The sequence below is a fragment of the Sebastes fasciatus genome, chromosome 18, assembly GCF_043250625.1.
Source record: "Sebastes fasciatus isolate fSebFas1 chromosome 18, fSebFas1.pri, whole genome shotgun sequence".
Taxonomy (NCBI): domain Eukaryota; kingdom Metazoa; phylum Chordata; class Actinopteri; order Perciformes; family Sebastidae; genus Sebastes; species Sebastes fasciatus.
In genome coordinates, this window is record NC_133812.1 from 29,010,100 (window position 1) to 29,033,967 (window position 23,868).

The 23,868-nt window shown below is 36.9% G+C and overlaps 2 protein-coding genes across 2 annotated transcripts; one reads left to right on the plus strand and one right to left on the minus strand.

The window, feature by feature from the left end:
• Positions 1-934: 934 nt before the first annotated feature.
• LOC141756442 (homeobox protein Nkx-2.2a-like) lies at positions 935-4,733 on the minus strand. Its single transcript, XM_074616139.1, has 2 exons — positions 4,355-4,733; positions 935-1,508 (listed from the first exon to the last, which is right to left on the minus strand). Exons 1-2 carry the CDS (start codon positions 4,587-4,589, stop codon positions 946-948), a joined length of 798 nt encoding a protein of 265 aa, XP_074472240.1. The 5' UTR covers positions 4,590-4,733; the 3' UTR covers positions 935-945.
• Positions 4,734-13,918: 9,185 nt separating this feature from the next.
• Positions 13,919-23,211, plus strand: pax1b (paired box 1b). Its single transcript, XM_074615036.1, has 5 exons — positions 13,919-13,965; positions 17,668-18,207; positions 18,657-18,790; positions 20,425-20,665; positions 21,736-23,211. Exons 1-5 carry the CDS (start codon positions 13,962-13,964, stop codon positions 21,792-21,794), a joined length of 978 nt encoding a protein of 325 aa, XP_074471137.1. The 5' UTR covers positions 13,919-13,961; the 3' UTR covers positions 21,795-23,211.
• The last annotated feature ends 657 nt before the right edge of the window (positions 23,212-23,868 follow it).

Below are 23,868 nucleotides of genomic sequence, written 5' to 3' on the forward strand. Positions count from 1 at the left end.
CTTTAAAATTCTAATTTTCTCTTGTGACATGTTTTATTCTGTCTTGTTTCAAGACACTCATCCTTTCTGGAAATTACTTTTTCTGGGAAAAAAACTAATCCTGACATCAACCAAACTCCATTCAAAAAAGAGGGAATTTTCTCACCGTTTGAGTAATGGCATTTATCATTTATAAGGGGCTTTATTCTGTGAATTTAAACAATAATTTTAAGGCCGAACACGAGCTCATAACGTGAACTTGTTAGTGTTTTAGGAACTGTGTCCCTCAGTGAAAGGTTCGGCCTCACCAGCTCCAGTAGAACCAACAATGTTTAAAAAGGTCAGAAAAAAAGCTAGAATAATGTCCAATAAAAAGTCTGAAAAATCCCAGCTGGTCATGAAGGAGATTAAATAACGCTCCAAACTTACACTAAATGTTGGCGAGGAAAAACTGTCATGGCCATTTTCAAAGGGGTCCCTTGACCTCTGACCTCCAGATCAGTGAATGTAAATGGGTTCTATGGGTACCCACGAGTCTCCCCTTTACAGACATGCCCACTTTATGATAATCACATGCAGTTTGGGGCAAGTCATAGTCAAGTCAGCACACTGACACACTGACAGCTGTTGTTGCCTGTTGGGCTGCAGTTTGCCATGTTATGATTGGAGCATATTGTTTTATGCTAAATTCAGATGGGTCTTACTCGTCTGTCTGTTTATGGTAACAGGATGTCTATTGGTTGTTTACTTTCTCTCAAACTTAGCTGCCTATGGATGCAAAATGAATATCAGTGCAAACTGACAATAAATTTGTATCGTATCGTATCGTATCGTATCGTATCTTATCGTAACTTGTTCATGTTATCGTATCGTATCGTATCGTACCGTATCGTATCGTAACTTATCTTATCGTATCGTAACTTGTTCATGTTTTGGGAGCTGTGTCCCTCAGGTAAAGGTTGGGCCTCACCAGCTCCAGTGGAACATGTGCGCCAGCTGCTGCAGGCCCGGGTGCTGCTGCGGCAGGCCAGTGTGCTCCAGGCCGTAGCCGGGGTGCAGCAGCTGGCTGTAGGCGCACAGAGGCAGGCTCAGCCCAGACCCGGACCCGGACCGAAGCGTCACCTCCAGGTCCTGCGCTGTGATCCGGTCGCAGGGCTTCAGCAGCGGGATGGTGACGCGGTGCGACGGCAGCAGCTGCAGCTGCAGCGCCTCCAGGCTGCAGTGCTGCTCAGAGCGCTTCATCTTGTAGCGGTGGTTCTGGAACCAGATCTTCACCTGGTTCGGGGTGAGGCGGATCAGCCCAGCCAGGTGTTCTCTCTCCGGGGCGGACAGGTAGCGCTGCTGCCGGAAGCGCCGCTCCAGCTCGAAGGTCTGCGCTTTGGAGAAGAGGACGCGCCGCTTCCTGCCGCGGCTCTTCTGCGCCGCGTCGCTCGCCGCATCCCGCCGCTCCGGATCCGCGTCCGGGGATTCGTCCGTGGAGAGCTCCGGAGACCTGGACTCCGTATGGGACTCTACGGAAATACCGTGCACTGCAGGGAGACAGGACAAGGAATCTGATTACTCTCATGATTACTCTGATTACTGTCAGTAGTACTCTGATTACTGTCCGTAGTAATCTGATTACTCTCAGTAGTAGTCTGATTACTGTCAGTTGTACTCTGATTACTGTCAGTAGTAATCTGATTACTCTCAGTAGTAGTCTGATTACTCTCAGTAGTAGTCTGATTACTGTCAGTAGTACTAGTGATTACTCTCAGTAGTACTCTGATTACTCTCTTGATTACTCTCAGTAGTACCAAATCAAAAACGAATTACTACTTTGCAGTTAAATAATGATCAATTATTTTATTCCAACAGGAAGAGTTAATAATGCTTTTAAAAAAACACAACAGTATAAAATGTACTCAGTGGTGGAATATAACTAGGTACTTAAATACAATTTTGAGGTACTTCTACTTTACTTGAGTATTTCCATGTTCTGCTACTTTCTACTTTCTCCTCCACCTCCACTCCATCTCAGAGGGACATATTAGACTTTTTACTCCACTACATTTATCTGACAACTTTAGTTACTTTACAGATTCAGATTATTAATACAAAATATAATCACATAAAAATCAAATTACACATATTATTGGGTGCATTCCATTTTAAAACACAAATATTGACATTTTGTATAATTATTATTATTATTATTTTTATTATTATTATTATTATTATTAGTAGTAGTAGTAGTAGTAGTAGTAATGTTTTTTTGTGTGTGACTCAGGGACGCCCTCTATTGGCCGGCCAACACTGAAAAAGACTGAAGTCGTTCCTCTGATTTCCTTCATAAATCAGTTAAAGTTTACATGTTTGTTTAAGTTGTTCTGTTTTATTTCCTTTCACACTGAATTGACCAGCTCAGTGTTGAACTCCATTCACACAAATACGATTTGTATTCGATTGGACAGCTCCTCTCTTAGTGTCCTTGTTAAAAAGGACACAAACTAAACATCAGCAACCATTTAAACTAAATGTCTGAGTTTAACATGAACATTAATAACGAGGCAGTGATTTAATTAATGACATAAAATGACAATATCATGTAAAATCTGACAATGAAAGATGTAAAAGAGACAGAGAGACTCTCCAGTTACGCACTGATGTGTGGAGCAGAAATGAGGATTAAATGTAATTTTTTTTATTTTAGTGGTAAAACTGAAGATGGATTTACTAAATAATCTGTTTGAAGTCGATATTAGATGTTGATATTTAAGAAGATTAATAAGCTACAATTAGGTAGATTTGGTAATTACGCACGAGAGTTCAAGAGTTTAGATTCAGAAATAAGATATAAATATAAAAGATATAAATCATATGATATAAATATACTAAATTATGAATATGTATGTTTAAAAGTGTTGTACTGGAGAGACTTACATATATAACCAGAGGAAAAACAGCAGAATTAGGAAATGTTTGGAAACCTTTGTTGGAGTCACATTGAAACTGTTGTGTGTTGTTGAGTGCTGTTGTTGAAATTGTTGTTTATTTATTTTATTTATTTTATTTATTTTATTTATTTTATTTATTTTATTTATTTTATTTATTTTATTTATTTTATTTATTTTATTTCATTAATTATTTGTTCTGTTCTTCTTCTTTGAGGTATTTATTTATTTTGTCTTATCTTTAATTTAATTTGTTTTCTTTGTTAGATAAGTGAAGTACATGAAATGTCATGTCTCTCTTTCTTTGAAATTCTGACTAAACATTTAATTGTATAATTTAATTATTAATATTAATATTGTTAGTCTGTCTGTATGTGTATATATGTCTATATGTAAAATTCAATATAAATATATATTAAAAAAAGGAATGTATGTTTAAAAACTTGGTGTCCTCACATGAGAAGTGCAGGTTACAGTGATTTAATTAATGACATAAAATAACAACATAATGTAAAATCTACCAATGAAAGATGTAAAAGAGGCAAAGAGAGAGTCTCCAGTCACGCACTGATGTGTGGAGCAGAAATGAGGATTAAATGTCATTTTTTATTATTTTAGTATTAAAACTGAAGCTGGATTTAATAAATAACCTGTTTAAAGTCGCCTAGATGTTGATATTTAAGAGAATTAATGGAATAGAATAGAGACTTTATTGTCATTGTCATTGAAAACAACGAAAAACAGTTTAGCAGCTCTTGGCAGTAAAAGCAAACATTAAAACATTCAAATCAAAATGTAGATAAATAAATGGATCATAAAGTGCAGGTGCCATGATAAGCTACAATTAAGTGGATTTGGTAATTATGCTCGAGTAGAAGAGTCAGATTCAAGAGTTTAGATTCACAAATGAGGATTAAATTTAATTTTTAAAATTATTTTAGTTGTAAAACTGAAGATGGATTTACTAAATAACCAGTTTGAAGTCGCCTAGATGTTGATATTTAAGAAGATTAATAAGCTACATTAGGTAGATTTGGTAATTACGCAAGAGAGTTCAAGAGTTTAAACTCAGAAATGAGATATAAATATAAAAGACATAAATCATATGATATAAATATACTAACATGTAAGTTTAAAGACCTTCAGAAGGCAATGGACTCTTGTTTTTGAAAATCTTTTTATTTGATTTATTATTTATTTTCTGTTTATGTGTATCTTCATTTTGTTAGAGGTGCCATTTAACTGTTTAATTGTCTGATCGATACTGTGAAGCTGTGTATTGATTTTGGTCCTGTGAGAAAGGGAAAAGGTGTGTGGGGGATGTTATGTTTGTTAAAGTAAATCCTGTATTGAATATATTGCATAATAATGCTGATGTTTGTATAACAAAAAAAACAATAAAGACATAGTTAAAAACATGTAAGTTTAAAAAGCATCCTCACATGAGAAGTGCAGGTTACCGGATCCGCGGCTCCACCGGCTGAAGCTTCCACTCCGGCCGCTAAATCCACACTTCTGCCCGGTTGTTGTTTCCGACCGGGGGACCTGCTCGGTGGTGTCCTCCAGCTCGGTCTCCTCGGTACCGGAGCCGCATGTCCCGGTACCGGAGGTCTGGTCCGGTAGATCCAGGATGTCCCTCACGGAGAAGCGCGCTTTAGTGTTGGTGCATAAAGACATGACGCAGAGAGGAGAGAAAAGGTTCCAGGTTTGTGTTCCAGAGATGATTCAGATTCTGCAGCCCGTTAGAGAGGAGCAGAACCAGGAGGGATCCGGTCCATGAAGGCCGGTCAAACGGAGCGGGAGCACCGGAGAGAACCGGAGAGGATCTAACAGCATGAAGTAGACATGAGGGAAGACACGAGGAGACCTGAGAGCGCGTCCTCCGGTCTTTTTAACGGTGTGTGCGCCGGTAAAAGAGACGGAGGCGGGTCCAAGAGGGTCAAGTGGTTCAGAGTGTGAAGACCCACTGATAGAGCTTCAGGGAGGAGCTGGAGGTGTAATGATGGAGGCCTCCAGCTCCTCCATCACTAGACCTCCAGCTCCTCCATCACTAGGCCTCCAGCTCCTCCATCACTAGACCTCCAGCTCCTCCATCACTACACCTCCAGCCTCCAGCTCCTCCATCACTAGACCTCCAGCTCCTCCATCACTACACCTCCAGCCTCCAGCTCCTCCATCACTACACCTCCAGCCTCCAGCTCCTCCATCACTAGACATCCAGCTCCTCCATCATTAGACCTCCAGCTCCTCCATCATTAGACCTCCAGCTCCTCCATCACTACACCTCCAGCCTCCAGCTCCTCCATCACTAGACCTCCAGCTCCTCCATCATTAGACCTCCAGCTCCTCCATCACTAGACCTCCAGCTCCTCCATCATTAGACCTCCAGCTCCTCCATCACTACACCTCCAGCCTCCAGCTCCTCCATCACTAGACCTCCAGCTCCTCCATCATTAGACCTCCAGCTCCTCCATCACTAGACCTCCAGCTCCTCCATCATTAGACCTCCAGCTCCTCCATCACTAGACCTCCAGCTCCTCCATCATTAGACCTCCAGCTCCTCCATCACTACACCTCCAGCCTCCAGCTCCTCCATCACTAGACCTCCAGCTCCTCCATCAGTAGACCTCCAGCTCCTCCATCACTAGACCTCCAGCTCCTCCATCAGTAGACCTCCAGCTCCTCCATCATTAGACCTCCAGCTCCTCCATCACTAGACCTCCAGCTCCTCCATCACTAGACCTCCAGCTCCTCCATCATTAGACCTCCAGCTCCTCCATCACTAGACCTCCAGCTCCTCCATCATTAGACCTCCAGCTCCTCCATCACTACACCTCCAGCCTCCAGCTCCTCCATCACTAGACCTCCAGCTCCTCCATCAGTAGACCTCCAGCTCCTCCATCACTAGACCTCCAGCTCCTCCATCAGTAGACCTCCAGCTCCTCCATCATTAGACCTCCAGCTCCTCCATCACTAGACCTCCAGCTCCTCCATCACTAGACCTCCAGCTCCTCCATCACTACACCTCCAGCCTCCAGCTCCTCCATTACTAGACCTCCAGCTCCTCCATCACTAGACCTCCAGCTTCTCCATCACTAGACATCCAGCTCCTCCATCATTAGACCTCCAGCTCCTCCATCACTAGACCTCCAGCTCCTCCATCACTAGACCTCCAGCCTCCAGCTCCTCCATCACTAAACCTCCAGCTCCTCCATCATTAGACCTCCAGCCTCCAGCTCCTCCATCAGTAGACCTCCAGCTCCTCCATCACTAAACCTCCAGCTTCTCCATCACTAGACCTCCAGCTCCTCCATCATTAGACCTCCAGCTCCTCCATCATTAGACCTCTGGCTCCTACATCACTAGACCTCAAGCTCCTCCATCATTAGACCTCTAGTTCCTCCATCATTAGACCTCCAGCTCCTCCATCATTAGACCTCCAGCTCCTCCATCACTAGACCTCCAGCTCCTCCATCATTAGACCTCTAGCTCCTCCATCACTAGACCTCCAGCTCCTCCATCATTAGACCTCCAGCTCCTCCATCACTAGACTAGACTAGTGTATATTTATACACATTTATGTATATATATATATATATATGCATATTTTAGTATTATTATTATAATTATTATTATAAAAAAATTTAAATTACATAAAAAGTGAATAAATAAATAATTATTCAAATAAATAAATAGATCAAATATAAAATGAAAACTTTAAATAAGATAACATGAGATTAAGTCAATAAACAATTTCTCTAATTTAGTAATATTCATATTATTTACTGGATAATATGACATCTGTTTTGAAAAGTGCTATATAAATAAATTCATTATTATTATTATTATTATTATTATAAAAAAGATAAATTATACAAAAAGTGAATAAATAAATAAAATATAAAATGAAAACTTTAAATAGGATAACATTAGATTAAGTTAATAAAAAAATTCTCTAATTTAATAACATTCATGTTATTTACAGGACTATATGATTTTAGAAATACTAAATTCTGGAGTCTCTCAATTAACTCAATTATACTTTATTTTTATTTTCTAAATTAAAGCTCTTAATGTTTTTGCAAACAAAACTATATATATATATATATATATATTTATTACTTTGTTGGCGTAAAATTTGTCAAATTTAAACAAACTGAGTCAGAATCAGCTTATACAATAATACCACATGTGAAGTTTTTCCCTCTTATTAAAAACCCCAAATTCATATTAAAATGAATAAATAAATAAATGCCCTTAGTGTCTTCTGCAACCATTTACATTTTAAAAAATTAAACACATTAATAAACCAAAGCTTGTGCACTTCATACAGATTTGTGTGACCATCCAACCACTGCGTATCCAGAACTGCATTAAGAAATCATCACATTTCAGATGATTCTCAGAGTGTTTGTTGTGAGGATTAACTGAAGAGTCTGAGTGTTGACACACCAGCTGATGGACTCACTGATACACAAACAGTTCACATATTTATTGTCCCTCAAGAGACATCATGTCTGCACCTCTTCATGACGTTATGACTTCTTACAAATACTTAATCAGTGTTTAATCTATAATCTAAATCCTTTTGAAGACATTTTGACGGGTCACAGCAGGAAAAGCACCATAATAAAACGACTGAATTTCATTGGGCTGCTTCAGAACGGAGCCATTGGTCAGTTTATTAAAAATATATGTGGAAAACAAACAACATTTAGTAATATATAAAGTTAATTTTTAGGAGAGAAGGGTTGTTGTTTATCCAGGATTTGTTTAGCCTAGCTTAGCACAAAGACTGGAAGCGGGGGGAAACTGTTAGCCTGGCTTCATCACAAGAGAAAAAGAAATACAGCTTTTTAATTTACATGGTGTTCCCAAGTTAAAATTGTTTTATTGACTTAACAGATTAATCAATAATTAAAGCTAAAAGATACATAGCAAAAGAAACTACATGTTTTCCAGATAGTTAGTCTGTTAACGAGTCATTAAAACATACTATAAATGTGTTCAGTGGAAGTCAAATGTGTCAAGAAAGAAGTATTTCTAGATCTGATCAGCCTTCTTCTGTCTTCTTTTCTGACCGGAAACTACTCAGACTGGGATAATGTCACACATCCACATAATTTTCTTATATTTTAATAAAGCATAAGGCTAAATATGAGAGTAAATGACTTGATAAGAGGAGGAAATGTATCAGAAACACGTCTTAACCAGACTTCATTAGGACTATTCTGATTTTTAGGGGACGTCTTTTACGGCAGAGTTTGTATGTTTGGTTAAGTTTTAGTTTCCACTTTTCTGTGTGTGTGTGTGTGACAATGAATTAAGCTCTCAGTGTGTGTGTGTGTGTGTGTGTGTGTGTGTGTTCCTGCTGGGTGGTCGAACTCTGCAAACAAACACACGACGAGCCGGCGGCCACAAAGACGGCACAGCCTCCACATTTATCCCATTTATTCCCCCTGAACACTTTATAATGGGCTGACTGACACACACACACACACACACACACACACACACACACACACACACTGCTGAGAATACATGTGAGGCTGCTGGGAGTTGTCATGGTATTCAGCCTGCTGCCTTCAATAGACTGTTTTCTATATTCATGACCACACACACACAAACCAGTTCCCATTTCCAGCATCAGCAGCTATCCACAGTTGATTTATCATATAATAGTAATAATAATAATAATAATAATAATAATAATAATAATAATAATAATAATAATAATAATTTAATAAAACTTTAAAAAATAATTATTAATTAATTTGTACAAAATCGAACTGCGATTCTCATAAAAAAAATAAAAATGTAATAAGTAAAATATAAAATCAAATGAAAACAATACACCGTAAACATGACAAATTAAATTAAATTATATTGAAATATGGAAATAAATAAAATATTGTAAAGTACAATAACAATGAAAATATAAAAACAAATAAATAAAAAAAATGTAAAATCAAAACTTAATAAATAAAAATAACAATTAAATGAAATAATTGTTATTTAAGGGACCCAGGTTCAGTTTCAGCCTCATATAAACAGAATAAAAAAAATAAGTATTAAATAAAATAAATGCTAATAGTGTAAAAACAAATAATACAACAAATATAATCAAATAAAACTAACAAAAAATTCAATTAAATAAATAAAATAAATGCAAATAACACAAAATGAAAAAAGAAAATATCAAATGAAGAAAAAACAGCAAAAAATGAAAAAATAAATTAAATAAAACAAAGAAAGAAATGAAATGAATAGAAATAATATAGGCTAAAAGACGACATTAGACAAAACAAAGAAGTTGATTTATCATATAATAATAATAATAATAATAATAATAATAATATAATAAAACATAAAAGACTTCTTAATTATTTTGTACAAAATCAAACTGCGATTCTCATAAAAAATAAAAATGTAATAATGAAATTATAAATTCAAATGAAAACTTTACAAAATAAACATGAAAAATGTAACTAAATTGAAATAAGGAAATCAATCAAATATAATAACGTACAATAAAAATGAAAACAATATAAAAACAAACATAATAAAAAAAATCTAAAATCAAAATGGAATAAATAAAAATAAACATAACAATTACATGAAACAATTGTTATTTAAGGGACCTAGGTTCAGTTTCCGCCTCATATAAACGGAATAATACAAATAAATAAATAAATTAATAAATTAAAACAATAATAGAAAATATTACAAAATAAACGAAATCTTAGTAAATAAAAGCAGCAAAACATATATAAAATAAATGCAAATAGCACCAAAACAATTAAACAAATTAAAAATAAAAGAAAAAAAAGAAAAGTAAAGAGAAAGAAATTAAATGAATAGAAACAATATAGGCTAAAAAACCCAACATAACAATAATACTCAAAAAGTAAAATACAGGCTTTATTAATTGGACCAAGGTGCAGTTGTAACCTTTTAATTTTCATTATAAGTTGTGTTTACAAGTGCATTTTTAATTGTTACTGTGAGCACTAATACATCCTTATTTAATTATATATTATTATTCATTATTTAAACCCTTTAAAAGTACAAAGTTTTCTTGTTTTTTTCCCCTTTAAGTGGCTTTTGAGATTGTAAAAATATTCATCTTGCATCCACATTCTGCAGGTATCACATATAAGATGAGCAGCTAAGACTCCAGATTGAAAATAATGGGTGCAAATAGCATCCTCTGATCATGCTCAGTAGATTAAAACGTCAGGAGGAGACTTTGATAGGTGAAGAAAATCAGATGTTCTGTAATCCTGAAAACATGTAAAGGAAATGACAAACATCCCATAAATCCTTGCCTGCTGCTTTAAATAGACATTAATGAGTCCAACTGTTCAACCCTGAGCTCAGACTGCTCTCTGCTGGCAGGCTGAAGAACTACAGCTCGACATTTGACCCTCGATCCCGACTGACTCTACTGTCTTTCAGAGGCTCCAGCAGGTTCAGTTTTAAAGCTAGAGTGAAGACACAGATATCATATGAAACTAGAAAACCTCAGGAATCCATCGGCACCTTGTCAGGAAAGAGGTTAAATAACGCTTCAAAGTTGGGCGACACTTTAGAGAGGAAAAACTGGCATTGCCATTTTCAAAGAGGTCCCAGTATAAATATGTTAATATTTCTGCACACTGGGGTCCCTAAACAGTCTTGAATTACATAAATTGTGTCTCACTGTAAAGCTGAGACTCTGTTGGATCCAATGAGCCCAACTGTATTCATGTGTGATGATGTTAGTCCCCATAGGAGACATTTCATTGACCTCACTGCATAAAATGACCTGTGATGACCTCTAGGATAATCACAGCCTCATGAAACTTTACAGCTACAAACTAGAGACCTAGAGCATTCAGAGGATGGATGGATCAAGCTAGAGACCTAGAGCATTCAGAGGATGGATGGATCAAGCTAGAGACCTAGAGCATTCAGAGGATGGATGGATCAAACTAGAGACCTAGAGCATTCAGAGGATGGATGGATCAAACTAGAGACCTAGAGCATTCAGAGGATGGATGGATCAAACTAGAGACCTAGAGCATTCAGAGGATGGATGGATCAAACTAGAGACCTAGAGCATTCAGAGGATGGATGGATCAGACTAGAGACCTAGAGCATTCAGAGGATGGACGGATCAGACTAGAGACCTAAAGCATTCAGAGGATGGATAGATCAAACTAGAGACCTAGAGCATTCAGAGGATGGATGGATCAAACTAGAGACCTAGAGCATTCAGAGGATGGATGGATCAAACTAGAGACCTAGAGCATTCAGAGGATGGATGGATCAGACTAGAGACCTAGAGCATTCAGAGGATGGACGGATCAGACTAGAGACCTAAAGCATTCAGAGGATGGATAGATCAAACTAGAGACCTGGAGCATTCAGAGGATGGATGGATCAAACTAGAGACCTAGAGCATTCAGAGGATGGATGGATCAGACTAGAGACCTAGAGCATTCAGAGGATGGATGGATCAAACTAGAGACCTAAAGCATTCAGAGGATGGATAGATCAAACTAGAGACCTAGAGCATTCAGAGGATGGATGGATCAAACTAGAGACCTAGAGCATTCAGAGGATGGATGGATCAAACTAGAGACCTAGAGCATTCAGAGGATGGATGGATCAGACTAGAGACCTAGAGCATTCAGAGGATGGACGGATCAGACTAGAGACCTAAAGCATTCAGAGGATGGATAGATCAAACTAGAGACCTAGAGCATTCAGAGGATGGACGGATCAAACTAGAGACCCAGAGCATTCAGAGGATGGATGGCTTTCCTAGCTAGATTGACAATAAGGGGGTTTCTGAGTGCTCGCCATCCGATCGCAGAAAAATGCAGAAATCTCCAAATGTCAAAACGTTTTTGATCCCAAATCACAGCATGTTTTTTTCTCTGTTGTTCCTCGAGGTCTTGGTGTCTTAATGTGGTATTTTGGAGGGATTATTGATCATTTGTAATTTACAGACCTGTAAATATTCCATCAAAAGCTGATCCTCTCTCCACTGAGGAAGAAACACTGTAATGAAGAGAATTGTCCAAAAGGAGGCGCCATTGAATTAAAAATGATGCCTTCAAGTAAGAAGTCAGTGTGGGAGTATTTATGGTGTGCTATTGTTGTCTTCATGCTCTTAAAGCTGCTTCTGGATACCTAGATTTCTACTTTTATATTATTTTATAACATTATAATGATACAGATTAATTGCATTAATGTTACAGAAAACAGGTCCATTACTTCTCCCCGTGTGTCTATGAAACACAGAAATGCTTCCACTTTGACCCACAGCTGTGCTCCTGTGTAATAATGAGGGATTATTACCTGCATTAGGTGTGTTCACTTGCTGTTTCACCTCCAGATAATCTGAATTAACTGTCTGATCGTCTCACTGATTAGTTTCTGATGAGGAAAACAAGAAGATTGAGTGGGAGAACCACTGATGCTATGTGCTCATATAGTGTTGGGAGAGGGTTTATGACTCATGATTTCAGGCCGTTTATCGTTTCGTTTAACTTGACAATCCAGAATAAACATTAGAGATATCTACGGCGGCATTTTGACTAGTCGTAATCACATTGTGACTAGTCAGAATTCTTATTCCAGATATCTATAACGTAATTTTGCTCCCAGCCAAGAAACACTCCTTCACTTTCAGAGCGTCAGAGCTTTAACCCTCGTTAAAAAACCAGAGGTCAACCTCCGGGTCTGAGAAGTGAAGCCAACGCTGAAGAGTCTTAAACCTGCATTCTCTCTTCCAGCCAGCAGGGGGCGACTCCTCTGGTTGTATAGAAGTCTCCTTCTCTCTTGATTTATGACCTCAGTAAACATTGTAAACATGAGTTTATGGTCTCAATCGCTAGTTTCAAGTCTTCTTCAGTACAGCATGATGTTCATTTAGTAAATGATGGTCCCATTTAGAGTCAGATAGACCATAAAGCAGGGGATGCTTTAGGGCGGGGCTACCTGCTGATTGACAGGTCGCTACCACGGCGTTGTCCGATCTGGGAGTTGTCCATGTTTTCGTCTTACAACTTTAACCCTTTCACAGTGTGCTTCCACTTCATCAAAGTTAATTAGAACATTTTTGATCGCCTGAAAACGTCTCATTCAGCGTTCGGTTGTTCTTAGCTCCTCCCACTCGTGTTACTTCTGGTTGCAAAAAAAAACAAGATGGCGACGGCCAAAATGCTTCAAAACCGTAGTCCACAAACCAATGGATGGACTCAATGTGAGTATTTTTTTAATATCCACTTTTTCTGATTAGTTGAGCTTCTTTCCTGAACCCCTCAAACAGCTGCAGAAGTGCCCCAACAGGTGTACAAGTACCTGTCTGGGAATCACTGATTTAAACCTTGTTGGAGCTGGTTGTGTTCTCCAGATTCAGCTAAAGAAATGCAGCATTACTGAGTCAAATCACACAGAGTTTAATCAATTAATTAACGTTAATTTGTGCAGTAATTCAACTGTGCAATACTCTGGCATTAATACTGCATTTATACTGTGCTTATTTAATTCTTATTTATACAATTCTTGCATTTATATTCAACCCACTTCTCAGCATTTTTTATTGTCTTATTTACACCGTGGTTATATATTGTATGTGTTTGTCAAATATTTGTACGCATTTCTAATATTTCTTATTTTTATTATTTATTTATATTACTCTCCATATATTGTGATATATTGTAGCATTACATACATAATTTACATTTGACCTTTATTTCTATTTTTCCTGTTTTTCTTTATGTTCATATATATAAGAGGAACTGTAACATCCCAGTTTCCCCTCAATGATCAGTGAAGTGTTTCTGATTCTGGTCAACATGTGGACCAAAGAGCCCTCCAGGAGCCCTCATTGTTCTATGCCAGATCATCCTCCTGCTCTGCAAACAGGAAACCATGACATGACTGAGGAGGAAGAGGAGGAGGAGGAGGAGGGAGAATAAGAGGTGACTCAGATCACAGCAGGCTGCAGTCAGAGTGTTGGATGGCGGAGCAGTGAGACGTTGTGGACGGCAGCTGATGGGTGAGACCACAAAACCTGAACTTTACACATAACAGAGACAGAGACAGAATTCATGTTTGAAATGTCAGGATATTTATGGACAATTTTATAAAATCAGGATATTTTTTAGACAATTTTGGAAAGTCAGGATATTTTTGAAGAGAGAGTGAATTCATGTCACACTGGAAGGATATTTACTCTCCATGTTGGATGTTTTTCTGATGGATCAGTTGGTTTGTTTGTGTTTAATTATTAGAATAAGACTTCAGCAGCAGGAATTAAGACAATGAAAAAGAAGATAGCTGCCTTTTGTGTCCCAATTAACCCCTAATACTACTACTACTACTACTACTACTACTAGTACTACTACTACTGGTAATATTACTACTACTACTACCACTATTACTACTACTACTACTACTAAGATTACTACTACAGCTTCTTTGACGTCATTCTATTTCTTTAGATTAATTAATGTCTTTCAAAATATCAGCCTCATGTAGGAAACACTACAGGTTGGTTTATTCTTCTGTAACAAAGTTAAATTTAGTGAAAGTTTTAGTTATTTAGTTATTTTATTTTTTCGGTCATTGATTCACAATTTGTGTGGTTAAATAATACTAAATCATTATATCAAAAATAAAACAAAATCAAACATAATATTCTGACTGAAAAAAGGTGAAGCCTGAGTTTATTGTGCCTTTATTGTTAATTCATAACAAAGCGTTGCCTTAACTCGACCAGAAAGAGCAGTAAAACAAAACAAACTAAAATAAAATAAAATAAAATATAATAAAAAACCACAACATCAGAAATCAGAAGCAAATGTAATTTAATGGAAAAATATGTCCTCTTAAAATGGAAATTAAGTATAATCTTAATCTGGGAAAAATTGTTCCCTTGCATAGTTGATTGTGAATTTAGATTTACTCTACTATTATTTACTTACTATTCTAAAATATTAAAATAAAAGTCAAATGAATACAGAAAATGAGTTGGAACAAAATAAAAATTGTGCATGCAGTTGTATTTGACTCTTTGACTCTGATATATGTTTGTGAAGGTTCTCTGATGTTTTTTCATAGAAAATTTAGCGGTTCAAACTGAAGTTGAGAACTTCCAATTAATTAAAATAAAGACAAAATGCTGATTCCTGTGTGTCTGGAAATATATTTTTAAAACGATGATTAACATTTTAAATGTTAATTGTCTAGAAATTTTAATTTATCATGAAAAAACTAAATTTCCCAAAAATGCCCAAATAAATAAATAAATAATCTCTGTGCCAGTCTGGACCAGATTAAAAACAAAAACAAATTGATTGGCAGGTCTTTTAATTGATTGATTTGATGTGACTATAGGATTTATTCTTTTTTTCTGAGGTTTGTTTACATGATGTCTGTAAACACAACAGGAATGTTTTCAATTATAATCTGATATATAATCAAATTATCTTCTATAAATTAGACCCTTCAATGTGAATAAACCTGACATTAAAATGATCAACACTAATAAGACATTTAGTTCTAATGAACTGCCTTGTTGCTGTTCATCATGGTAACATAATAAATGTGTTCATTATAATTAAACGAAAAACACACGTTGTGTTCATTAAAATGTTGTTGTATTTAATAATTAATTTATCTTTATGGTACCATCAGAAAAGTAGCAGAACAAAAAGGTTTCCTCATCGAGGCCCAGTTCCTTTATTGATTCTCTTTATTAAAACTAAAACTAAAACTACATGAAGAACAAAGAAACAGCAGTTTAATTTTGCAGTTTAATTTCATTATAATGAAAGTAAAGAAATCTCTCATCTAATGGTTTAATTATCTCCTTCAACTTCTAAATTACTTCCTAAAAAATCCATTATTTATCAGGTAGAAAACATTTGATTTCTGAGAAGCAACCATCAGTTTCTTAACGAACATTTAGTGTTTTTGCATCGCTGAAGATCACTTTTAAAAACTAGATATTATAATAATCGATAGGGTGAATCAGCCTAATGTGGGACGTTTTTTTTACATTTCAGATTTCTGGAATATATTATGATATGAAGCCAAAACATTAACTCCAAACCCAGTGCCACTCTGACATCCCCAAGATGTGTCCTAATCAAACCAAGAAAAGAAAATGCAGATATCACACTAATAAAAGAAATGATCAATACTCTTAGTGCCAAGTTTTCTCAGACAAACCTTGATTTTCGTCGGAATTCACTCGATCAGATCTGAGCGCCCGGATAGCGTTGTAGATGTCCTGCAGGTCCGAGCTACCGCCTCGCTGTTGTTCCCGTGACTTTCTTCATCTCCGTAGTCTTCCTCTGCTTTTTCACCTTCCTCGCGCCTGGAGCCTGTTTTACCTTTACCCTTTTTTTGCTTTCCCCTTCCATGTTATATTTCAGTTTAATTTTACGTCTCAGGTATTTTTCTAAGGGGATTAAACCCGACTGATTGGGAGAGGATCTTTCAAGCAGCCATCATTATCATTATTTATAGTTATTGTTTATTTGATGTTGTTTACAGAAGCCGGGTTTGTAACAGCAATAAGTGGTAAACTCACTGAGCATGAGATCATTGCACATTCATTAATTAAGGTGATTTTAAGGCCATTTAACAGACTTTTTAAAAAATGTCCAAAAATATCCTGACTTTCTAATCTGCTTCAAAACTATTATAGTCTTTATTCTTTATTCTTATTTATAGTCTTATTGTTTGTTTGATGTTATTTCAGTTATTTTTACCTCAGCATCAGTGGGTGTATGTTTAAATGTTTAAAGGTAGATGGTGCATGTTTAAAGGTAGATAGTGCATGTTTAAAGTTAGATAGTGCATGTTTAAAGGTAGATGGTGCATGTTTAAAGGTAGATAGTGCATGTTTAAAGTTAGATAGTGCATGTTTAAAGGTAGATGGTGCATGTTTAAAGGTAGATAGTGCATGTTTAAAGGTAGATGGTGCATGTTTAAAGTTAGATAGTGCATGTTTAAAGGTAGATGGTGCATGTTTAAAGGCAGATGGTGCATGTTTAAAGGTAGATGGTGCATGTTTAAAGGCAGATGGTGCATGTTTAAAGGTAGATGGTGCATGTTTAAAGGTAGATGGTGCATGTTTAAAGGCAGATGGTGCATTTTTAAAGGCAGATGGTGCATGTTTAAAGGTAGATAGTGCATGTTTAAAGTTAGATAGCGCATGTTTAAAGGCAGATGGTGCATGTTTAAAGGCAGATGGTGCATGTTTAAAGGTAGATGGTGCATGTTTAAAGGCAGATGGTGCATTTTTAAAGGCAGATGGTGCATGTTTAAAGGTAGATGGTGCATGTTTAAAGGTAGATAGTGCATGTTTAAAGTTAGATAGTGCATGTTTAAAGGTAGATGGTGCATGTTTAAAGGCAGATGGTGCATTTTTAAAGGTAGATGGTGCATGTTTAAAGGCAGATGGTGCATTTTTAAAGGTAGATGGTGCATGTTTAAAGGTAGATGGTGCATGTTTAAAGGTAGATAGTGCATGTTTAAAGTTAGATAGTGCATGTTTAAAGGTAGATGGTGCATGTTTAAAGGTAGATGGTGCATGTTTAAAGGTAGATGGTGCCTGTTTAAAGGTAGATAGTGCATGTTTAAAGGTAGATAGTGTGTGTCCCACTTTACGTAACTCACCCTAATAAGTGAATGGAGCTGCTTTAAATATTCAGTCCCGTGTGTTTCTCCCCTGTGTGTGTTTGTGCAGAGCAGAGGTACGGTGAGGTGAACCAGCTGGGCGGGATGTTCGTTAACGGCCGGCCGCTGCCCGCCCCGGTGCGGCTGCGCATCGTGGATTTGGCGCAGCTCGGAATGCGTCCCTGTGACATCAGCCGCCAGCTGCGTGTCTCTCACGGCTGCGTGTCCAAGATCCTGACGCGCTACAACGACACCGGCTCCATCCTCCCAGGAGCCATCGGCGGCAGCAAGCCCCGGGTCACCACCCCGGCCGTGGTCCGGAGCATCCGGGAATACAAGCACGGCGACCCGGGCATCTTCGCCTGGGAGATCCGGGACCGGCTGCTGGGGGACGGAGTCTGCGACAAGTACAACGTCCCGTCGGTGAGCTCCATCAGCCGGATACTGAGGCACAAAGTTGGGACTGGTTCTCAGCTCCAGTACGGACACGTGTTCCCGGTCTCTCCCTACAGCACCGGGCCCGCAGGTACCCCCACCGGGACCGGGACCGGGACCAGGACCGGCAGCTGGCACAACATCCTGGGCTTCCGAGCCTTCATGGACCCGGCAGGTCGGTTTAAAAATAACCTTTAAAAAGTCCTGATTTAAAGTTCTCACAATATCACATCACATTAATATAGACTAATAAATCTAAGTCATGTTCACAATAAACAATAGGCCTAAATACATTCAAATAAATCGGTGCAAACAAAAAACTGTAATTGAGAAGATGTGGAGAAAGTTTTAACTGCGTTTTAGTTTTGTGTGTTGAGTACTGAAGTCTGACAGACAAAACATTTGGATATATTTATTATTTATATTTCTCTCATGAGAATTTTCTTGAGTAAAACTGGTAACTTGTCCTTTAAAAAAGATATTTGAAGATTGAATTTGGTTTAATGGGCTGATCTTTTTAAGGTGGACGTGTTCTGATACGTTCTTCCAACTAACAGCTGCAGATATGATCCCAAAATGTTACATTATTAATTATTAATTCAGTATTAATGTTTTCTTTTTCAGCACTGTGTGGATCTGATGGACACTCAGCCAGTATGACCAGTATGACCAGTATGAGCAGTATGAGACCGTTTCCCTCTGGAGTCGATGGACTGGAGAAAACCAGCAACGAGTCGGACCTTAAATACCAACAGCAGGTAAATAAAATAAACATTAACTCTCATTTATGTTTCCAGTTTTAGAAAATATTTACTTAATGCTGCAGAAATAATTAATATTATATTGATTGAAATAAAATGTGAAATTAAAGAGGGATTTATAAATAAATAGCTATACAACTGTTTATTAAATTGGTAAATGAGTGGTAGAATATACAATATAGTTATTAAAAGAGAAAACAGCATTTTTAAAAAGAAAATCAAACGTAGGATAATTCTTCCTCTCTGCATGTTGACTCATCAGCTGGTATTTTTCCATCTGTTTTTATTTTGTGGCTCACATGAGGCATCCTTCCTTTAATATAACGAGAGCTCTGATTGGCTGTCATCGAGACCCACTTCCTGTTTTCTGGCTGCTTCAGGAGGAAACTACAAACAGACATCAGAGTTAAAGAGAGAATCAGCAGCACTGATGATGATACATGTGCTCTTATTAATATAATTAATAAGTGAAATAAAGGCTTTATTAGCTTAATGCACCCTGACCTCTGAGTTTAACCTTTGACCAATCAGCCAATCAGAGTCGAGTATTGTCGGTATCCATGGTGATACATGTGAGGAGCTTTTCCTAACTCTGTTGTGCTCTTGAACATGTGGAGGTCTATGAGGACCGGTTTCAGGTTTGGACCATGAAAGTGTTGACTTTTAGAAAGTGAGAAATTTTTTTTTTTCATTTTTTCTTTTAAGTATAGGATTTTGGAAAGACATTTTTTTACTCTTTTGGAAAGTGGGGACATTTATGGAATGTGAAAGTGATTTTGGACTTTTTGTGCATTCGAGAACATCTGTGGAAAGTCAGGATATTTTTGAAGAAATTTAGAAAGTCAGGATATTTTTGAAAATTTTTTTATTTTTTTTTTAAACGTGGTATTTTTGGGGATTCAAAGACTATCAAATTGAGGCATAAAATTACCCAAAAATAATCTTAAAAAAAATCAATCTGGACTATAATCATTATTATAGGGCATTTTTGGACAATTTTGGAATGTGAATACTTGTGGAATATTTGTGGAAAATTAGGACATCTATGGAAAGTGAGGGTGATTTTGGAAAGTGAGGAAGTTTGGGGAAAATTAGGACAATTTCAGAGAATTTGAGAATATTTTTGAAGAGTGCGGAAATTTTTTAGAAAATGAGAATATTTATGAAAAATTATGATATTTATGAAAAGTGAGGACATTTCTGTAACGTGAAGACATTTGTGGAAAATTGGGACATTTATGGAAAGTGAGAACCTTTATGGAAAATTATTTGTGGTAATGACATTGTGGAAATATATTTTTGGAAAGTTGGGATATTTTTGGATATTTTTGAACAATTTGAGTCGAGATGTGTTTAAGCATATTTGATGCTGGAGCTTAAAAATGGTGATAACCAGTCGGTGAGTCTGTCCAACTCTTATCTACGTATCTCAATGCGTCTCATCTGTTGGCCAGATTTCCATAAAAGTTTATGAGGATATTCATGATCCCCAGAGGATGAATCTCCCCTGACCTTTCATCTGGAGCCAGCAGTGGGTCAAACTCAGGCTTTTTAAATATACTGGCAGCAAACTGAAGTTCTGTTTCTGTTCTTGTTCACTCATGTTTCTTATTTCATTGTTTTCCCCTCAGTCCCCGTCCAGTCTACCTGGTTATGTCTCAGCTTGTTCATATTCTCCACCGAACCAGTACGACGTGTACGGAGGTCCGGCAGCCGGCTACATCAGCACCGGACACCACTGGCAGCCCCAGTCCTGCACTCCCAGTCTGACTCCCCGTCTGACTCCCAGTCTGACTCCCAGTCTGACTCATCCTGGTCCTGCAGCACCACAGGAGGCTGCAGATTTCCACTCTGCAACATCATCAAGAGACGGTGAGACTGATTTAAACACGTGTTTCCATGACGATAACCTGATAATTATTTAGATGATAATCAATACGGGTTGGGAAGTTGAATTACAAATCTAAGAAACAGTCATGTGAAATGCCACAGTCCTTCCATGCTGAGTTTGAAGATATAAAAACACATTTATTTTCTGCTAAATGTTGAGTTTCTCTGCTCAATAGCCACTAATGTTTGTGTTTTTAAGAAACAGGGTTGAGATTAAAATGGTCACAAATTACACAGAAGAGAAACTGCTCCTGGTTTTGGGGAAGAAAAAAAAAAGTCTTTGTATATTGCTCAAGCAGAAAATACAGATTATATAATAAACCATATCTGCAGATGGGCGGAATGAGTCGTAGAAAATTCACCACATTGAATTTGGAAAAGTTTAAAATAATGATCTAATTTCCAACCAGCAGCTTCAAGCCTCATTACAGCGACTCATAAACACACAGCAGGCAGAACCAGAACTTCATAAAGCTCAACAAACTATAATGATCACCAGAGGTCAACAAGTTCACATTTAAACATAATACTTAATACATGAGTCTTTATTTTTTAATCTAAAATAAATAGATAATAAATGCAAAAATAAATAAACATATTTAATTAATAAAAATAAATATATAAATAAATAAAAGGGAAAATTAAACAGAAGAGTAAATAAATAAGGGAATTAATACAAAGATAAATAAATTAAAACAGAAATATAGATTTATGTCACATTTTTTCAATTAATTAATGACAACATTTATTTTTAATATTATTTTTTGCTGCATTTAATGACATATTTATTTATTTATCGAGTCATTAATTATATATTCTTTTTTTTTTTTTCCATCCGCCATACACCGTCCTGCTGCCACAAATACTCACTAGAGCACCAAATGTGGATTAATCCGCCGCTGAAAATAGTCCCCAAAAAATGCTCTATTTCCTCCTGTTTGTTTGATTAAAACTACAGTGAGCAGCTGGTTTAAGAAATTACTAAGATTTTTAATAAAAATGAGACATGAGAATGATGATAAATGATTTTCTTTCTGCTGTTTTCTCTGCAGTGGACAGGAAACTTCAGACTCCTCTGTACAAACATCACAGATTGTCTTCGGCCTCGTGACGACTCGGAGGAAACACAAGAAGATGTTTGACGTGACGCTGAAAGACTGAAAGTCCGGTTTTATTTCTGAGGAGAGTCAAAGAGACTTTTACTCCTCCATGATCGACTCCTTTCAGGATGTAATTTATAATGTTTCCCAGAATGAGCAGACATGTGGTGAAGGAAAAATACACACAACAACAAAACAGTCTCTTTTTTCCCCTCATAGTTTTAAAGGAATAATTCTACACTTTAATAAATATGCTCATTCACTATCTTGCTCTAGTGAGTTAGATGACGAGATCGACACCACTCTCATCTGTTAAATATGAAGCCACAGCCAGCAGCTGCATAGCTTATCGTAACATAGCATAACGTAGCATAAAGACTGGAAACAGGGGTAAAGAAAAGGTCGGAGGGACGGTGCGTAATGGAGCACACTCTCTGGCACTCAGGCTGCAGCTGGCAGCCCTGCTCGGGAGACTCCCGTCTCCATTGTTGAGTTGTTTTGATCTTAGATTACTTTTTTTCTGGCTGGCCCAGCGACTTCTCTTCTTTTGTTCATTCAATCGGGATCTCCAACCTTTTTGTTTGCTCAGTTACATTTTTGATAGTTACTTTTGTCTTGATTTAAAATAAATTGATTGTATTATTTTTCGCACAACCGTCTCTTGGTGTCCTTTTATATGCTTCGGTCTCTCAAGAGCTTTTGGTTGTTTGAGAGGCAGTAACATATTTGGGGGCTCGTCCGGGATCAGTAACTTCCTGGAGTCTTCACTGATTGCGTGGCAACTGCTCAGATCCAAGAAATAGTCTGGTTCATAATCGTCCATAAAACAGCAAATTGTTGTTTTCAGTCTTTGGTTTTTATGTGTTAGTTAGTGAGCTTTAGTTGTGCACGTAACCATATTCTCTTACCTTTTTACAGAGCCAAGCTATATCTGTTTCTCCCCCATTCAACCTTTATTTAAATCTGGAGGAATCATTGAGGGCATGTCCTCATTTTCAATGATGTAAAGAGTACAATAAAACAGAATAAATACACACAGAACATAATTAAAGAATATCAAGAAGCAATCAGCCAGACGACAATAGAACAATGTTAAAAACAGTCACAATCAAGAGCTACAGTTGTTTTTTATTTGAATGTGTTTTGTAAACTTTTCCAAGTTTTTGCAGCTCATACACCAAAATTCATATTTACCAGACTAACGGTGTCGATCATCTCCTCTAACTCTCCACCAGGAAGCAAAGAAGCATATTTCCCAAATTAGTCAAACTGTTGCTTGAATCTTGAATCTTTTTCCATATTTTTGTCACAAAAGGGAACGATTAAATTGTGTTGGAATCGTTGTATCGTCTTGTAAAATATTTTGGTAAAGCTGTAAATATATTTTTCTATAAATGTGCTTAATAAAAACATGCAATAGAAAATGTACGTCGGTGGTATTGAGCTTTCAAGATGTTGGAATGACAAATGGTTAAAATAACGGCCTGATTTTAACCTAAACGTTCACTATTAAATATCCAGAGCTTTTATAGGATCCTGTATGTGAACATCAAGTATTTATACATAACGAAAGAAATCCAAAGTTTTGTAGAATCGTCCCATATCAACGTTATTTCTGACGACAGAGTTGATGAATTAAATAATAAATCTTATTTTGTTACCCTGCCATTGAAGCTGATGCCAGCTAAAATCTACTGCCATGTTAACTTTATAGATGTATGTTAATTATTTATTAAACTACCTCAAACAAAGTAAATCGTAAAGATAAAATGTATCTTTTTTTATATGATTTCTTTTGCTAGTTTGCAGACTGGTCAGCTGATCAAAGTTTAAACTTATTTTAACGAAATTACAAGAATCCCATACAAATTAAAGTATGTTCACATGTTAAATATTATAATTCATGTCTTAAATGTCCCAAAAAACAATTTTTCACATTTGATATCATGTGTGAAATTGTGTCACATGTGAAATATATGAAAATATGTTGCTCCTTTATGTAAATTGATCGTGTGTGAAATCTGTTTGTCGTGTGAAATGATGGTTTTGTCTGAATATTGTTGTATTACAATAGCAATTCAGCAA